This window comes from Electrophorus electricus, chromosome 20 (assembly GCF_041902795.1).
Source record: "Electrophorus electricus isolate QZ-2024a chromosome 20, ASM4190279v1, whole genome shotgun sequence".
In the NCBI taxonomy this organism is placed as follows: Eukaryota; Metazoa; Chordata; class Actinopteri; order Gymnotiformes; family Gymnotidae; genus Electrophorus; species Electrophorus electricus.
In genome coordinates this window covers 144874-165711 of record NC_137516.1, presented here as the reverse complement: position 1 = coordinate 165711, position 20838 = coordinate 144874, and the positions used below count along the sequence as shown (strand labels likewise).

General features: G+C 40.9%; 1 protein-coding gene across 1 annotated transcript in view; it reads right to left on the bottom strand.

Moving 5' to 3' along the window:
* Nucleotides 1–20838, bottom strand: part of gfra2a (GDNF family receptor alpha 2a) — a 51589-nt gene that overhangs the window by 14699 nt on the left and 16052 nt on the right. The window contains exons 3-4 of the mRNA XM_027022008.3: nt 17850–17936; nt 9382–9781 (exon numbers count right to left, since the gene is read on the bottom strand). Coding sequence (XP_026877809.2) covers nt 9382–9781; nt 17850–17936 — 487 coding nt within the window. The remainder of the gene's footprint in view (nt 1–9381; nt 9782–17849; nt 17937–20838) is intronic.

The following is a 20838-nucleotide window of genomic DNA, read 5'->3' as shown; positions in this document are numbered from 1 at the left end:
TGTATTGTGTGTGGGAGTTGCCTTGGCTGGGTGCTGACTGGGGCAAGTTACTTTTGGGATTAGGTAGACCGAGTAGCCTGGATTATGTGTGACTGGTCTGAGTGTCCTTCCCTGGTTGTTAGCACACATAGGAAAACTCCTTAACTCCTGTCCTGGCCTGAGATTAACACAAGCACCCTGAGATCATTGTGAAGTGGTAAAGCAGCATAGCTTTGATCTGTTTCTCTAACAATCAAAAAGAATAATGTTTTAGAATGAAAGATTAGTCATTTCAACACTGAGCCATGATTTCATTGCTGGTTTGCCCTGTATTGCTCTGGTTGATTCCGGTGTTTTTTTTTTTATTTTGGACTTTCTTCTGGATCAGTCTTTTTACTATCTGATATTCTCCATGAAACAAAGATCTATTGCATCCTATACTTCCCAAGTTTTATTATTCTATACTACACTTTATTACTATGTATTACACTTTACTATGTTTTATTCTTCCTTATTGCTTTTGATTTTGATCTATTAATCTTTATTATGATTTAGTACACTTTATTAGTCTTTATTATGCTTTATTACTTTTTATTAGTCTCTATTTTCACTCTTCAATATTGTCAGGAAACAGGATCTTGGTAAATTCAATCAGACACATTTATTTATTTGCAGATATTTATTTGTAGACTTCAACTCAAACAAATTGTTACATACTGTCATTTTTTAAAATGGCCATTTCCCTGATTAAGCTTCACTCCTGTTTAACCCTAACCCTAACCCTAACCTACTCCTGCTAATAGGGCAAGACAAGGAGTCAGGCTGTCACTGTTATCACCGCTAACACTGTTATCACTGCTATCACTGTTATGACCGCTATCACTGCTAACACTACTAATCACGGCTAACACTACTATCACCGCTAACACTACTATCACCGCTAACACTACTATCACCGCTAACACTGCTATCACTGCTAACACTACTATCACCGCTAACACTACTATCACTGCTAACACTACTATCACCGCTAACACTGCTATCACTGCTAACACTACTATCACTGCTAACACTGCTATCACCGCTAACACTACTATCACCGCTAACACTGCTATCACCGCTAACACTACTATCACCGCTAACACTACTATCACCGCTAACACTGTTATCACTGCTAACACTACTATCACTGCTAACACTACTATCACCGCTAACACTACTATCACTGCTAACACTACTATCACCGCTAACACTGTTATCACTGCTAACACTACTATCACTGCTAACACTACTATCACCGCTAACACTACTATCACTACTATCACTGCTGTGTGCTAACACTACTATCACCGCTGTTGCTGCTATCCCTGCTAATACTACTACCTTTGCTAGTCTGGCGCTCAATGACATTATTGAGCTCACCTCATTCATCTCTTGTTATGCTGAGGCCACACCTCCTGTGATGGGACACCCTGCCTTTCCTGTAAGGCACTGCTGACATGATTACAGCAGTTTCTAGTTGTCGGAAACCTAATCAGTGTGAGTTTGTGTTTTCTGGTCTTGCAGACAGGAGCAGAGGTAACATATCTCCTCTCATGTGTCCAGCAGTGTGTGGTGAGAAGCATGCAGTGTGTCTGAACTCTAATCACCTCAGTGCCTCAGGTAATGAGGCAGAACTGTCTTATTTGTGTAGGTGCCCTCACGTAATTCTGAGTATGAGGTGCTGAGTTCTCCGTTGGCTTTATCGTGCAGCTGATTGCTTTGAATGGCCTGCTGAGGTCCTTTCATTGTTTTCCTCATGCACCTCAGACAACATTCATGCGTGAACAATACAACAGTTGGGCAGGTCGATTTTTGTTTTAAATTGTTCCGGCCTGCATATGAGATCTGTTTTTTCACTTTGTGGGTACATTATGAGTACAGAACGGTCCACATCCAATATTTGCATTTTCATGTTCAGAGAGAAAGATGGAAAAAGAGAAAAACAGAAAAAGACTCTTTTCTGCCAAGGACATTGGAACTGCTGTAATTACTATTCACCTGGAGTTGCGGGAAGGTCAGTGAGTGTTTGGGTTGGAAGTTCACTGGGCTGGAGATAAAGCACATTTTTGTCTCCCCAGGACACTGCCATTATACCTGAACGGACTGCTCACGGCTCAAATTACAGCCTGTCGGCCTCCCACCAGCTAGCTGTTCTCAAAAGACCCCACAGTGGGCACCACTGAGAGTTCCTTCGTTTTCTAAAAAAAAAAATTAAAAAAATCTGATGCTTAAAATACTATCATTTGGCCAGCATGTGCAGTTTGGAGTGGCTGTCCAATTCTCTCAGGCCATAATGGGATATTAATGGCTCTCCATTACACAGCCAGGAACATGGCTGGAATGAAACATATATGACCAGTTTGCCCTTTGATCACAGGGCCTCAGGGACAGATACAAGACAAACAGGACAGACAGCATCTCTACCTGACACGGCAGTGCTTTTCTGTGGGTTATTTTCCTAACTGTAGTTTTAGATTTGTGCGGTTTTGCTTTTCAACCAGTGAAGTCTCTTCTACTCTTTGCACATCTTACTTTGTATATCAGCAAAGTCTTTCTGCTAAAAACCCTGCAGGCTGCAAGCACACAGCTGCAAAGGAGGGAAAGGCACCTCTCCAAAAGAGTCCCTCCTACCAGGAATGCAGTTAACCCTAACTCTGCCAGGAATGCAGTTAACCCTAACTCTGCCAGGAATGCAGTTAACCCTAACTCTGCCAAGAGTGCAGTTAACCCTAACTCTGCCAGGAATGCAGTTAACCCTAACTCTGCCAAGAGTGCAGTTAACCCTAACTCTGCCAAGAGTGCAGTTAACCCTAACTCTGCCAAGAGTGCAGATAACCCAAAGCTTGCCAGGAGTGCAATTAACCCTAACCTTGCCATGAGAGCAGTTAACCCTAACCCTGCCACAGGAGCTGGGGAAGATGCGCGCATGTGTGTGTGTGTGTGTGAGGGGCAAAATGCATGTTATTTGAGAAACTAAGCTAATTAAATTAAATGACTTCATACATAATGGTTTTAAGACCAGGGTTTATATGTGTGAGTACATCAGGTTTACCAAAGGCTGACTGCCACTGTCATGAAATCTAAGTATCTCTGACTGTTCTAACTTGAATATTTTTTGTCAGTCAGTTTCAAATTTGTTCTATAAAGCATGTCAATAAATAAACTTGACTTTCTTTTCTTTCTGGAAAAGCAGAAATAGAGATGTAACCCAGTTAACATCCCTAAGTAACACATACTGTAACACAGACATAGCAGTTAGCTGGAGAATCTCTGGCCTTTCTGTCTGTTTTTTTTGGGAGACAGAGTCATGATGAAACAGCACTACTACAACTGCTTTTCTGTCCTTTAGCATCCAGACAGTGTTTCCTTCTGGAGTACAAGGCGCATCCATCAGTAATTTCCTGGTAGGCCTCAGAACACATGGTACGACCTGGATGGTGTGACCTGTGTCAGAACACATGGTACGACCTGGGTGGTGTGGCCTGTGTCAGAACGCATGGTACGACCTGGGTGGTGTAGCATATGTCAGAACACATGGTACGGTACGACCTGGGTGGTGTGGCCTGTGTCAGAACGCATGGTACGACCTGGGTGGTATGGCCTGTGTCAGAACACATGGTACGGCCTGGGTGGTGTGGCATATGTCAGAACACATGGTACGGTACGGCCTGGGTGGTGTGTTTCTTAAGTGCAGATCTGCTCACCAAACACACACAATGTTCTGAATGCTTTTCACCTTGATTACTGGACTAATATTTCATTATATCCTCCTTTTAATAACAATACTCTGGCAAAATGGAATTCATTACCACTTAATATCAGGTATTGTTCTAAAATGTGCCCTGTTCTAAAATGTGCCCTCTTCAGTTCTCTCACTCCAAACGGCACATATATTCGTAGTTAGAAAACACGTTAACTGGGTTATGACCATAACCCTAAATGTACCTCTAAGGTTATTCTCCTCTATGGATATATTCTTCTAAAATTATATTCCTCTAAGATTATACCACTCTAAGATTATATTCCTCTAAGATTATACTGCTCTAATGTACTCTTCTGTTATAACCTAGCATGAGCCTACCTAACTCCCCAAGTCAAATCTCTACAATGTAGACCTCATTGATTTAGACATATAACAGAGATAAAACTTTAGATCAGTGCATCTGAAAATTCCTGCACTCAGCCATGTAAACAATCCTAAAGCCATGATTTCAGTTCTGTATTTTATGCTCTTCGTGGGCTGCTCAGTTCTCTTTGCTGTTACACTATGCAAGTTTGTGACAATATGCAGGTCCTCTATAGTAATAACAACAAACGCATGCACATTCTGTCCTCTCCCATATATGCACTGACAATGCTCTGTCTTTGTAAAGAAAAATCCTTCTCCAGTACTCACTGAAGCTAGCACTGAGATCTCCGCTGTGTAATAAAAATGTCACTGCGGGATAAAATTTCCTGCTGGCTAATTCAGGGATGTTTATTTGGGTCACTTCTCACCTTTGGTCATCTCATCACACACAGATGAGAAACCTCATTAGATGCTGGTGTGGTAATAGTTCCTGATACATACATGGATATCTGATCCCAGACCAGATGCTCGTTTGGTAATAGTTTCTCATACATACATAAAAAGCTGATCCTAGATCAGACGCTGGTGTGGTATGTCCACATGTGCTATAACAGCTGCAGCCTGATGGCAACCCTGCCAGGAAATAACCTTTATCTTCACATCACCATACCTGAGATTATCTTAATATCACCATACCTCAGATTATCTTCACCTCACCACACCTGAGATTACCTTCACCTCACCAAACCTGAGTTTATGTTCACCTCACCATACCTGAGATTATCTTCACCTCACTATACCTGAGATTATTTTAATCTCACCACACCTGAGTTTATCTTCATCTCACTATACCTGATATTATCTTCACCTCACCATACCTGAGATTATATTAATCTCACAACACGTGAGTTTAGCTTCATCTCACCATACCTGAGATTATCTTCACCTCACTGTACCTGAGATTATCTTCACCTCACCAAACCTGAGATTATTTTAATCTCATCACACCTGAGTTTAACTTCATCTCACACTGAGCAGTGCATGGATCCAAAATACCAAAATAGAGAGTTCAGAGTATACTGAGTCTATACTCAGTTCTAGACTACAACACTCCCATCTTCCTCAGAAAAATAAATAAAAAGACAATAAATTTATGAACCTCATAGGTGTATGCTTACCTGCCATGTAATTAGTAACACCTGTCACAGCCACGAAATTAGTAACACCTCTCACCAGCCATGTAATTAGTAACACCTGTCATAGCAACATAATTAGTAACACCTTACAGACACAAGTGTGCATGCCAAGAGACTGTAACTGACCTTATCTGACTTCTACTCTGTTAGCCATTAATTAGTAAGAATCATGTTCTGCTATTCTTACCACAGCATTAACAATGGCGTGGTAGTGGCATAGTGAACACAGCATTAACACTGGCGTGGTAGTGACATGGTGAACACAGCATTAACACTGGCATGGTAGTGGCATAGTGAACACAGCATTAACACTGGCGTGGTAGTGACATGGTGAACACAGCATTAACACTGGCGTGGTAGTGGCATGGTGAACACAGCATTAACACTGGCGTGGAGGTGTCATGGTGTGGGTGTTGTCATGCTGGCAGGCTTTTGATCAACAGGTGCATGAGGTCATTTTCTGACATCTTACATCCATCAGTCCCTGAAGAAGGAGGTTTACTACAGGTCAGCCAGGGCTGCAGTCAGCAACATCATAAGGGCCACAGGTAGATCAGCTCAGCACAAAGAATCAAAGATTCACACTGAGACATTTAGCCTACTTTTGGTTTTTATGTAGACTGCTATTTAATGAACTCAATCTTATTTGGCATTAGAAGATTACAGCATGGCACACAGTCATTTAGCTTTGGAAAATAATCTGTACCTAGCACATGGGTGCTTGTGGACAATGTGCGTCACTCAAATAGATTTGTGACTATAAACTGGATCCTTTCTTCCTTTGTTTCTGTATTTCTTTCATTTTTAAGGATATAACATGTAGAACTTGCAGACCAAAGTGAAGTACCATTGCACATTGGAGGTGATGGTTATGGTTGGTGTTAGACACAAGCTTCAGCTTACACAACTTTTTAATGTCATAAGGCTTCTGTTGATGGTCACACAACCCCTAAAACTAACAATAAAGAACTGGTTGATCTGGTTGGCCTGCAAGGGACATTTTTCAAAAGCAAAATACCCTCTGTATGAAGCAGAGAGCTCTGAACCGAGAGTGACAGGGCTGAGTTTTTTCCAATCACTGCAGTAATAACAAACTGGATGAGGTCAGCCATCATAATCACTGCGCTGGGGTCTCACAGGGCTGGTTCACTGATATGATCAATGTAGAGATAATCTCAAAAGACAGACCAGACCATGACATCTGGAATTTATTATCCATTTCAAATTCCATGACACGAGGGCAGAGTAAGTTGCTAGGTGTTTGTGAACTTTCTGTATCACATAAAAAAAATAAAACAAATAAGAACAACAACAAACAACAATAATAGTAGTAATAATAATAATAATAATAATAATAATAATTATTATATATATATATATATATATATATATATATAATCCTGGAAAAGATATATTGCAGCTGCTGAGAAGTCACTCCCACAGCTGTTGTTTGTTCAGTATGTTCATAAATCTTTACAACTGCTTTGTTTTTGTAATATTAAAATGTTACACTAATGATAACTGCACACGGACTTTGCTTTGCAATAGATAATTATGTGACAGATGAATTCTTCCAGAGCTTAATAATTAAATTTAAAATGGATGTAGATAATTATATATGAAATATCTAGTTTTTTTATGTCTGCTTATACAATATTTTACTGGTCAAAAAAGATGCAAGCTCAGAAATGTATTGCACTGAATAAATATCAGATTATTAAATTGTTTGAACAAACATTTGGCCAAATTATATAACCATTAGTTCACAGTTCATGACAGCAGTGCTAACACTGAATAGTTATAATCTCCCCAGTGTCCAGTAATCTCCCCGGTGTAAATCCAATAATCTCCCCAGTGTCTCCCAATCTCCCACCCCAACACTAGGGTCATGGGTAACCTCTTGCCCCAACCTTGGGGTCATGGGTCACCCCCTACCCTAACACTAGAGTGAAAAATTTGACTATACATGCGTAGCCACAAACACACACACACACACACACACACACACACACACACACACACAAAATATGCACACACACACACACACACACCATTCCTAACCCTCTCGTCACTGAGACCATCAGGACAATACAGAAATTTCTGTCTCATGACACTCTCTCTGTTTTTGTCAATTAGTATCAGTCCATTATTGGCATGATAATCGCATGATAATAATGTAAGTACACATATGTCAGAGCATAGTGAAGAAATGTTTTACACTGCAGAACAATTTACTCAAGAAAAATAATCACAATAACAATACCTTTCTGTTTCTCTGTCTTTTCCACCACACATACACTTGTATACACAATACTGAAAATGAGGTTCATAGAGAATAGTGTATCATATCAAAATCAAATATTAGACGCTTTCGAAATAACAGAAATCCAAATCAAATGTATTTGCCACTGGCCTTAAAAGGAACGTAAATCCTGCATTAATGCATTAAAGTGTTCTCTTATCTCCTCTGATTAAACCGCCCCAGTAGCTGGCCAGCGCCCCCTGACTTGTCACCCTCGTTAAATGCTTTGTTGCTTTGACCAAATCCAAGTACAATCTTTCTTTCATAAATGCCTAAATGATTTTCTTATCTTGTGTTTGCACTCCATGCTGGTTTAATTAGATTATTTCTCCTCATAAAGGCAACAAGTATCATATCAGTGTTAAACAGACAGATCCTTATGCAGACAGTGACACTCAGAGCCAGAACTGCCTGCATGTGTCACAGAATCCTAATTCACTGCTTGCAATCTAAACTAGGGTTAGATTACACTATGCACCACTGTATCTATCAGTAATAATCCCCATCCCATAAAGACCCCTCTACACCACTGTATCCATCAGTAATAATCCCCACCCCATAAAGACCCCTCTACACCACTGTATCCATCAGTAATAATCCCCACCCCATAAAGACCCCTCTACAACACTGTATCCATCAGTAATAATCCCCACCCCATAAAGACCCCTCTACACCACTGTATCCATCAGTAATAATCCCCACCCCATAAAGACCTCTCTACACCACTGTATCCATCAGTAATAATCCCCACCCCATAAAGACCCCTCTACACCACTGTATTTATCAGTAATAATCCCGACCACATAAAGACCCCTCCACACCACTGTATCTATCAGTAATAATCCCCACCCCATAAAGACCCCTCTACACCACTGTATTTATCAGTAATAATCCCGACCACATAAAGACCCCTCCACACCACTGTATCTATCAGTAATAATCCATTAGTATTCTGTTGTAGTAAAAGGCAAGAGTGATGGACATATGAGGTCCCTCCTTCCTATGGACATCAGTCTGAAGTTGTCCAGAGGAACCTCATTTACATACCTGCACTACAACAAAAGGAAGACGTCAGCACAAACCATGGAAGTCCTGCAGGCTGAGATGTAGTGATGGCAAAGCTGCTCTTTCTTCCCAGGCCTGATTCATTAGCTGCTGCTAACACAGCTGCACATGAAGCACCTATTCACAGGAAGGCATGCAGGCTTTAACAACCTGGGTGGCAGGTAAATCACAGTGCAGGCCAGTGAAAGTGATGCACTAATGTACAGTTCAGCCTCATTGAACACTGTTCTGTCCTGTTAAGCAGCCAGTCTCTGCTGCTACTAATGCAAGACTCCTCACACACTCACCAATTACTCGCCTGGCCAGACTCATGAGCACCGCAGTGCCGACAGGTGGAGGAGGTCTTACTTACAGAAACATTTACACTCAACTATCTCTCTCATTCACATGCACTCAATCACACCCACCCACACACACACACACACACACACACACACACACACTTTTACACTCATCTGTCTGTCATACATGTAGCACACACATACACATCCCAGCCTTATTGCTGTATGTCTGTTACATTATTTCTTTCTCTCCATCTCTGTGTGTATGTTCATTTGTATGTTTACATGTACACTGAGTTCTGTCTGACTCTCTCTGTGTTTACCTGACTAGGGGGTCCTGTCTGTCTGTCTGTCTTTGTGTTTACCTGCCAAGGGGGTCCTGTCTGTCTGTCTCTCTCTGTGTTTACCTGACTAAGGGGTCCTGTCTGTCTGTCCGTCTGTGTTTACCTGCAAAGGGGGTCCTGACGGCAGATTTGGCGAAGTTGTAAGCAGTTGGGTTTCACCTTGTCCTCATAGGCGCAGCGCGGTACAATGGTCTGCCTTCTCCGCTCGGCACAGGCCTGGTCCCTGCAGGAGCAGAACAGCAGGCCGTAGGTGTACTGGGACTCCACGCGTTCCAGGAACTGTCGCAGGGCCTTGTGGCAGCGTTTTCGGCTGCAGCTCTCCAGTAGCTGGGAGCTCTGCTGGACCTGGGCTTGGCTCCGTGTGCACGTGGTAATGTAATTGGAGCGCTGCCTCTTGCAGTTGTCATTCAGATTGCAGGCCTTAGTGGCATCCAGACATGGGTTGCAGGTACGACTGGGGTCCAGGCAGTGAGGCTGACTCTTACCTGATCCAGCATGCATACCTGCACAGGAGAGAAAGACAGATACAGAGACAGAGAGAGAGGGGGATGAGAGAGAGAGAAAAAGAGAGAGAGAGTCAGAGAAATAAAGAGACAAACACAGAGAGAAACAGAGAGAGAATTGCATTAAGAAGAAGGTTTATTATGGCAATGCCATTCTACATGAATTAAAACCAGCACAGAACAAAATTACTATACAGTGAAGCTGCTCTACACTTCTACATTGTTCTACACTGCTACCCTACACTGTTTCACACTGCTGTTCTACACTCCTACACTGTTCTACACTGCTGCTCTACTCTTCTACACTGTTCCACATTGCTGCTCTACACTGTTCCACACTGCTGATCTACACTGTTCTACACTGCTGCTCTACACTCCCATACTGTTCTACTCTGCTGCTCTACACTGCTGCTCTACACTTCTGCTCAACACTTCTACACTGTTCCACATTGCTGCTCTACACTGTTCCACACTGCTGACCTACATTGTTCCACATTGCTGCTCTACACTCCCACACTGTTCTACTCTTCTGTTCTACACTGCTGCTTTACATTTCTACACTGTTCTACATTGCTGCTCAACACTTCTACACTGTTCCACACTGCTGCTCTACACTGTTCTACACTGCTGCTCTACACTCCTACATTGTTACATACTGCTGCTCTACACTGTTCTACACTGCTGCTCTACAATCCTACATGGTTCTACACTGCTGCTCTACACTTCTACACTGTTACATACTGCTGCGCTACACATCTATACTGTTCTACACTGATTCTCTACACTCCTACACTATTCCACACTGCTGCTCTACACTGTTCCACACTGCTGCACTACACTGCACTACAATACTTCTTTACACAGCCTACATTTTTGAGGATTCAAATCAAAGTCTCCACGAGTCTGGTCACTGAAATAACAATGCCGCTGTCTGAGTGTTTAGGCCGGTCCTCCCATCTGTGGTAATGAATGAACCAGCAGTGGGCTGGAAGACTATAGCGCTTTCACACAGTCAGCAGCTGCAGAAGTGAAGCAGCATCTGGAGGAAGTTTGTGAAGGTCAGCAGAACACTACAGAATACAGAGGAAGTGAGAGAGGAGAGAGAGAGAGAGAGAGAGAGAGAGAGAAAGAGAGAAAGAGAGAGAAGAGGGGGAGACTCTAATAAACCCTTCTGGGTGTTGTCTTAACTCTGAGCAGATGGCTTCTCAGACCCCTGTGGAGGGAGTTTCTCCCCTTACAGCTTAATAATTACTACTGAATAAAAGGCTGTTTATGCTAAATCAATGGAAAAATAATGTGTAAATAAATTCTGTTACAAGGAGAGGTGATAGAATACTTTGTACATAGGGCAGAGGATTTTCCCACCTGGCTTCACCTACCTGGCCTCACCTACCTGGTCTGACCTACCTAGTCTCATGGGATATACATACCTATGAGCACTTATTTTTGCAGAAACACAAATACCGTCAGCTATGTTTTCTGCACTTTTGAGGACCAATGGTTCACTGTGGAAACTAAAGAGAAGCTCAGTTTAGACTTTCATTTTGCCACCAAAGTGGCTGCTATCGGGGCTCCGTGTGGTCTAAGCGCTCGCCGTGACTTGGGTTGATCGCCGGTTCAATCCCCTGAGGCTCCCACCCCCGCCTTCCTGAATTAGTCATCTAGCTGGAGACGACTAAGACTGGGAGAAAACTGCAGTAAGAGCTTCACAAAAAGAAACTGACTGTGGCTGACATAATAATGTTTTGTTTTTTTAAAGCTATATTGTCTTAAAGATGTTAATGATCAGTGTTATTTTAATGATAAAATGTTGAGTAATTTGGAGCATCCCATGATGCCTGTCAGTTCATAAGTGGACAAAGCAGTTAGTTAATGGCACCTCTAACATAGCATCAGTTTGCTAATGGCACCTCTAACATAGCATCAATTAACTAATGGCACCTCTAACATAGCATCAGTTAGCCAATGGCACCTCTAACATAGCATCAGTTAGCTAATGGCACCTCTAACATAGCATCAGTTAGCTAATGGCACCTGTAACATGGCACCTCAGTTAGCTAGCTATGTACAGATATGCAGCCTCTCCCGCCCTACAATTTCTCCAACTAAAAGATTTATGTGTAATCATCAAGTACATTATCTGCTTTATCCACCAAACTATATAAACAACTACATTTATTCATTAAAATGAATAATTGACACCTTCTGACAATTGACACCTTCAAGATGATGTACCTTTAAAAGAATAATGGAAAAATGATTATATTTACCATAAGATCAACTACTGACCATTTAAACCCACATACCACCATAATTATAGGCCAGTTAGTGGCATGAAAGTCTGAACTGAGCTTCTCTTTAGCGCCCCAGTGAACCTTTACAAAACAGCCAACATAGCTGTCAGGTTCTGGGCATGAACAGAGATGGAGTTGAATGCAGTATAGCGGATGCAGTTTAATAGAGAACAAGGGTAGTCCAAAAACATAGTCCACATACATACAAAGGTTGTAATCCACAGAGCAATCCACAAGGCAAACAAAACAGACAGGGAACAAGCAACGAGGGAAATCCAAAGACAGACAGAATTCTGATAAACCAGGAGAAACACACAACGACAACCAATGGCTCAGTAACGTAAGACAGGTTGACTTTGCAAAGATTGACTGAAACATGTAGGGCTTATATAGTAGGACAGATCAGGAGTATCAAGACACAGGTGAACATAATCAAAGGTGGAGATACAAACAAACAGGGTGAAACTGAATGAAACCAAAATAAGGAAGCATGAGTAAACAAAACCAGGAAGTAAACAAACAGGTAGCTTTGCCATAGGAACTGTGACACTAGAGAGGGGCAAACGTGACAGGTACGTATTTGTGGTTCCGCAAAAAAAGTGCTCAGAGGTACATACATCCCATGAGATCAGGTAGGACTTGCACTGTGAGGGGTTATTGTGAAATCAACACTTTCAGCATTTGAGAATTTCCACTGATGTGCCTCTTCTGAACTTTAATTAGTAATTTTGGCTTATAGAAGCCATAGACAGGTGTCATAATGGTGTCTGCATGCCTAAGGCCATCTAAATGTCTCCACGACGATCAACCGGGAAGCGTAAGCCCTTTGATGAGCTGGTGGTAAACACCCTCTGCACACTGCACCTGTATGGATCAACTCCTACTGATAATACAAATTGATCAGTGAAAATCTCACTTTTATAAGGTCAATACCAGAATTTTTGAAGACACAAGTAAACTAATTTACTGGATAAATTAGTTTGTGACCATGAAATTTGTCAGCATCAAACCAGTTTGAAAGAGCATTCAGCTGACACTTTTATCCAAAGCAATTTACAATTCTGATTACGGCTTGAGTAATTGAGTGACTTGACAGGGCAACCTTCTGTGTACCAGGTAAGCACCTTGACCACTAGGCTACCACTGCTTATGGCAATAAAATAACAATATTGAAGAAGAAGAAGAAGAAGAATAATAATAATAATAATAATAATAATAATAATAATAATAATAAGAAGAAGAAGAAGAAGAAGAAGAAGAAGAAGAGAAGAAGAAGAAGAAGAACTCACAGCCTTTCATTTCAGAATATTAGTTTTTACAACTGTTCTGTCTCATGTTTGTCTTTAGGGGTTACTATAAAGGCAAACAAGAACTGAGAATCATTTCTGCTGTCATGGTTGGTCCCTCCTTGCTTTCATGGTTTCCCTGTTGTGTGTGATTTTGGTTCCAGTACTTAGTTTTGTTTTCTCCACTCCTCGTTTGGTTTCCACGCCCATCACTTTCACCTGTTCCTCGTTTCTAGTCTTGTGAAGTTCATGTATTTAAACCCTGCCTGGTTCCCTTTGTTTTTGCTGTTCATTGGTTGTATTGAGGTTCATAGTATTGGATGTATGTATTTTTTTGAAAGCCTTTGTCTTTCGTAGTCTGAGTTCTTCCTAGCATCTTTGTTATAGCCTGCTTCCCTTGTTTGCCTTAGTGTGTTTTTTGTTTATCATGTATCCCAGTAATCTCCATATAGGTAAACTGACCCTGGACTACTCTAACGACTACAACTCTGGATTTGCCCCTAATAAATCTTGCTCTTCTATGCACATGCCTGCCTCCTTACCGCTCACTGTTACATCTGCACATGCTTGAACACATGCTTGAATCATTTTTGCATATGCTTAAGTACAAACACACACAATCACACACTCTAAGTCTCTCTCTCTCTCTCTCTTTTTCTCTCTCTCACACACACACACACACACACACACGCTGTGGAAGTTATGAAAATAATGCCTTGTGTAGTTTTCAGTGGCCATAAGCCAGGCTTGTCTGAATACTGCTGACTACACACTGATTAGGAACCTATGAGGTAAACAAAGGCTCATTACATTCCTGCCCACACCAGGGAGGAGGGGAACACACTGACAACAGTGGAGTCATGAATTTCACATCTGCCCATATAGTAACCCATATGGGACATTAAAGGGGGTTAGCGCAGATCCAGCCAACAACAGACAGCAACGGAAATGACACCCAGCACCCAGAACACTGATTACAGTAAAACCGAAGAGATGCTGTTCCTTTCCATGACTGGAGAGAGAGAAATAGAGAAAGAGGGAGAGAGAGAGAGGGAGAAAGATAGGGAGTGAGAGAGACAGAGAGAAAGAGGGAAAGAAGAGTGGTGCTAGGGAGGGAAAGTCAGAAAGACAGTGACAGAGGGAGAGGCAGTGAAGAGAGAGAGAATGACGAATAGAGGTCAGTGGGGATCCTTGTATGAGGTTTCTGAGCTTGTGGACTCTTGTGAACTATTCAGTTTAAGACATTTTCTGCCTCTGCCTAAATTTCTTGTTGAATCCATGGGCCAGAGTCTTTAAATAGTAATGTCTGGTGCTGCTTTAATTGAAGTATATAGAATGAAGGTAACAATTGGCAAAACATCTACAGTAATGCGTTTAACTAGCTTTTCAGTATTTTTATAGTACTGTTATAGGATTCAGAACAATTTAAATACAATATATACATCTATGTGTGCATGTATGTGTGTGTGTATGTGTGTGCTGAATGTTTATATGTATGGCTTCCATATGTGCCTGGAATAGCTGTGTGCTTTCTCTCTATTTAACTAGTATGGCCTAGTCTGCCCAGTCTGACCCAGGTACACCCCTCCCAGAAACAGGCTCAGTGCAAGGTGGTTATTATTTACCATGTGAGTCCACAGACTCTTTCATTTACACCTGGAGCATGAGCAGGTTGGGTCACTGGGCATCCACTGAGTTTATCCCCTCTTAAAACCGATGGAGAACAGTTTCTCCATACACTACATATGCCATTACATGTTCTTGTGTGCTGTTTTATTAAAATAATGGCTTTGTCTTCCATATCTTTGCCTAGTAGACATTTTCTTTTCCTGAGATGCACAGATTTACTTTGAAAAAAGGACTTAAAAATGAGAAAATGAAAGAAAGAGAGAGAGAGGGGATGGTTTGAAAAAAAGAGAAATTACTGTAGTAATGACATCTCTATGTAAGCCAGAAATAAATCCTGAAAGGAGTCTGTGTGATGTCATAAAATGATTCATCTAGACAGACACATTTTCTCTGTCCTCTCATAACAGTCTGTCTCTTCATGGCTGAGAAGAACATGAACAATTGCATACACATGTGGATGTATTTCCTCCTCTCCGGAAATCACCATTAAACTGTCCTGATGTTGGGTGGTATATGCAGCCTGCACAAGACAGAGCCCGTGGCACTACCCGCAGGCACTAAGCCAAAGCCTAACCCTAACTCTACCCGTGGCACTACCCACAGAGCCCATGATACCCGCTGACTGCGATACCCGCTGTCCAACCAGATGACACAAATGCCCACACAAAAAAATGACATACTAGTAACACCTGACTGAAATTTCTCAATCCTGAGGACATCACTCCTCCTTGCCAACCATCAATGTACAATCAGATAGTTTTTGTTATCAGACAGTGTTTACTATGTTATCAGACAGTGGTCATTATGTTTGCAGACTGTGTTTATTATGTAAATGTGTGACAGAGACATTTTGAGGCTATAGCTGTATTGTGCATTTGGAAAGCAGCCTTGCATTCCCTGGCTGTGACTGTATATATACTGTAGTCACAAAAACTCACCATCTCTCTAAATATAGCAAATATATTTCTATATAAATACTAAATAATGGTGTGTGTGTGTGTGTGTGTGTGTGTAAAATAATATTACAACAGCATTTTGATATGTGTTATTAGTAGATATCTCACATGACACCTTTTTCTGCAGAACAGTCTCTTTTAGTCATGCAAAAGTGAATATATGTGTTTTTTGAAGACAATAAAACATTATTTTATAATAACAACAAAAAACGTTTTGTACAGGCAGGATTCAAACCAAAGATTTCTTAGCCACCATAGCAATTCATCTAAGCTGGTGTGCTACCAGTTTGGTGCAACATGTACGTGTACTGAAACTCTTGACACTGTGTGTGAGACGTAATGTATAGATAAACTTGCCTTGCAGGCATCCTGTTGGTTATTTTTAGGACTGTACAGCTTTCATTGGATGTGGGGGTCATTTGTGTGTCATCACCCAGACAACAGGACTAATCACCTCACAGTAGGGGGGTGTACTACACTCAGCTGGGTTAGCGTAAAAACTTTTATTCTAGTGCTAACAAAGTGCACTAACGAGGCAGGAAGGCTGGGCATAACTCTTGTGCAAGTACATGACTACACTATAGTGAGACGCTGTAGTCTCCCTTCACTTTGACTCTGGTCCAGTTTTCAAACCATTATTTCAGGATAAAAATTCGAATCAGGTCATGTGTACTCTCAACAGCACTGCCCTGTTGAATCATCAGCTCAAAGGTGCTGTTGTGCAGTAAAGTGACAGGAGGGAGGGTGTGGTGAAGGGCAGCTCCAGAGGGAGAGGTGTGGTGAAGGGCAGCTCCAGAGGAAGAGGTGTGGAGAGTGACCTCAGTGCAGCTGGGGACCTCTCTGTTATATCACCGCCTGCTCTGTGAGCACAGAATGAAAGTAAATGTTCTGTGTGCTCAGAGTGTGAGGGACTGGGTCGCCTACTAAACTCCCATGTTTATAATGATCTCTCTCTGTGCCTTTCTGTTCCACCATTGCCTAAACCCTGGGATGTACATATACCACTAAAAACACGTCACTCCTGCATGCTCAAATGAGCAGTTTCTGCACACACCTGATGGCCGTTGGATCAGACAGTAATAATATTAGCATTGTGATAGCTGACTGAGGTTGAATCCCTCTGAGAGGTCATGTGGGCCAACCTGCTGTAAAATAGTGAGAAAGGACAGTGATTGGGAATTCCACATTAATGCTGATAATACGTCAAATGGTGTTGACTGGCTGCCAGATCACCTGTGAATTCAGTGTGTAACAGTTAAAAAGAAAAGATTTATTAACAATAACAACACTACAAACAACACTTATTTATGTGAATTCTCCCAGTTATTGTTTATAAGAACTTTATATATTGTCCATTTGTTGTTTCATATTTCCAATTATTCAGATTTGTTGTTTTATACGTTCTGAACTTTTATAAGTTCAGCATGCATGATTGGACTACATTTCCCTATTGTGGCACACACAACTGCAAAAACATCAATTTTTCTTTTAGTTTTGTCCTTTTGCAGGCTCCTTTCCCACAGAAGAACTTTGCACATTACTGGAGAGATTACAGAGAAAGAGAAAACAGTCTAAAAGGAAAGTGTATGTAGGCGCAACAAACAACACATTTATGGCATTTAGCTGACAGTTTTAACCAAAGCAACTTACAGTTATGACAGAGTACAACTTGAGCAATTGAGGGTTAAGGGTCTTGCTCAGGGGCCCAACAGTGGCAACTTGAACCAGCAACCTTCCATTTACAAGTCCAGCACCTGAATCACTGAGCTACCGCTGCCACAGTGTGCGTGTGTGTGTGTGTGTGTGTGCGTGTGTGTGTGCTTGCATGCGTGCATGTAATTAATGTGATCTAGTGACATATCCCAACCCCCATAACACGTATGTAATTATATAAAACATTTACCAGCGATGATGGACGCCAGTCGGAAGGCATCAGCGTGACGGACAGGGGGAAGAGGTTCGTAAGGAGATACTTCGTAGAAGTCCTCACCTGTAAAACCAGGAACACCACAAAATTATCACAGGCTGTTTGGGAGAAATAAAAATGGATCATTTATTTAAAATAAACATTGTTGTTCAGAGCACAATAGCACCATACGTGCAGTCATTATAAAGCAGACTGGACCCTACAGCAAATTCATACATACATACATCCACATATCCATATATACATTGTACATTGTGTATATAAACATATTATACATATATTGTACATACACTGTTATATATATTTTTGTATGTATATATATATATATATATATATATATATATATATATATATATATAGATATAGATATAGATATATATAGATATATATTTCCTTATATACCCCTGTTTTTTTTCCCTCAGTTTGGACAGAGCACTCTCAAACCATTTCACTGCGATTTATACTGTGTATGACTATGTATGTGACAAATAAACCAAACTTGAAACTTCGAACTTGAAATTCCTAAAGAACTAGGACTGAACTAGGGCTCTACGATATAGACAAAAATGACACCTTGGTATTTCTGCTAAATACCACGATAACGATATGAATATGAAACAATTTTAGGCCTGATGTGGGAAATGATGGTTAAATGTACGATAGATATAACAAATGGATCTGAAAATTACAGTTAATTTCCAAAATATTTTATTACGCAGTAACGACAGAACAGGCACTGTTAGTTTAACACTGTCACAGTTCCCCTCTGTTTAGAGTTATGTTAATATGGTTTCCTGTTCAACGTGTTGTTTTGCTTTGCTTCCTGTTGTTGTGTTTCCTCATTTCTAGTCTCCACCCCTTTTTATTTTGACCTGTTCCTGGTTTTTCCTTGTTAGTCTGTATATAAGCTCCATGGCTCCCTTCCTCGTCGCTGGGCTTTGTTATCCTGTGATGTACTCTTGACTGAACACTCTGTCTGTGTTTCCTAGTTGTGTTGGGGTTTGTTTTACGTTAGTGCTTGCCTCTCCATCATGCCATTACAGAATGACCAGTTGAAGCAAGACTCCAGCATCTAGCCGTTCTGTTGGGACAAAGATCTAAGTAGTTCGAGGTAGCTATGTCCCAATGTCACCAAGCTGGTGAAATTCTCTGGCGCTGTGTCCGTGGTTTGGTCTTCTGTCCCTGTCTGTGGTTTAGTCTTCTGTTCCTGTCTCCTGCTGGTCCACGTTCTGTCCCTGTGTCTCTTACTGATCCATGTTCTGTCCCTGTGTCTCCTGCTAGTCCACGTTCTGTCCCTGTGTCTCTTACTGATCCATGTTCTGTCCCTGTGTCTCCTGCTGGTCCACGTTCTGTCCCTGTGTCTCCTGCTGTTCCTGGTTTCTCTGTTCCTGCCTTTTCCATTCCTGTTTGTTCCTAGTCCTTTTTTTTGTTTTTTCACACTTCGGGGACGGCGCGTTGGGTGGGGGGGGGGGGGGGGTCGTGGGTACTATAACGCCTCCTCTCCACTAGCATCACAGTCTCCTTGGTAACCAGTTTCATGTCTTTGTTTTGTTCTATTCCAGTTCTTGGAACAATGTAACAATATTGTAACACTACAACAACACTAGGTATCTACAACGCATCAACAACGCTGATGGAAAGCTACATATAGCTACATAACAACACATAACAACCACATGACAACAGATATTTTATATATATATATATATATATATATATATATATATATATATATATATATATTTTTTTTTTTTTTTTTAAAGGATACATCAATGTAATGTCAGCACAGCTTTATTTCTGGTAATTACACAGTGTTATGTTTGCATATGTATGTATGTAATTACACAGTATTATATTTGTATATGTAGATCTGTAATTACAGTGTTATCATTGCTTATGTAGATCTCTAATTACGCAGTACTATATTTGTATATGTAGAGCGGTAATTACGCAGTATTATATTTGTATATGTATATCTGTAATTACACAGTGTTATATTTGCATATGTATATCTGTAATTACACAGTGTTATATTTGCATATGTATATCTGTAATTAGACAGTGTTATATTTGTGTATGGAACTGCACAGAATCACTGCTAAGTTTCTATTAACAACCAGTCACAGCAGAAGGAGTCTGAACAACATGAATTACACAAATGAGCTTTTATGCTTGGTGAATTTGGCAAAAATGTTGCTGGAATTCATTTTCATATAAAGTAGTGATTGGTTGTTCGCTTTTGCTGAACCAATGCTTTTGAACCATCTAATAAAAAATTTGATTTGAGCTGTTTTTCTGGTTCACCTCACCAAAGGGACAATAGATTTTTTGTTGGTAAATTCAAAAGAATCGTCTTGTAAAAACGAATGAAACGTCCAGCAGTAATATAATATACTAAAACACAATTTTGATCTATATTGTCCATTTCATTAAACAAAGCACAACAAAATAAAACCACAGATTTAAATTAAGGAAAATGACAGCTCTATAATCTAGCCCTCTAAGATAGCACTTGAATATGGAATTTTCTAAAAAAAAAATAATGAATGGTATGTGAAAATGTTTTTAAACAAACAGTATCCAAAGAGAAAGCGAAAGTGAGAGTGAAAGACAGAGAGAAATGGGGGATGGAGAGAGAGGAAGAGCGAAAGAATGAGAGATGGGGAAAGAGAGGGAGTGAGAAAGGGAGAGAGAGATAGGTAAGAACAGTAACATTATGGCATTGTGTCAGAATTTACACGATTGTGGTTAGGTTAATGACTGTGGTTAGGTTAGTGACTGTGGTTAGGTTAGTGACTGTGGTTAGGTTAGTGACTGTGGTTAGGTTAATAATTGCAGTTAGGCTAGTGACTGTGGTTAGGTTAGTGACTGTGGTTAGGTTAATGATTGCAGTTAGGTTAGTGACTGTGGTTAGGCTAGTGACTGTGGTTAAGCTAGTGACTGTGGTTAAGTGTGACGAATAAAC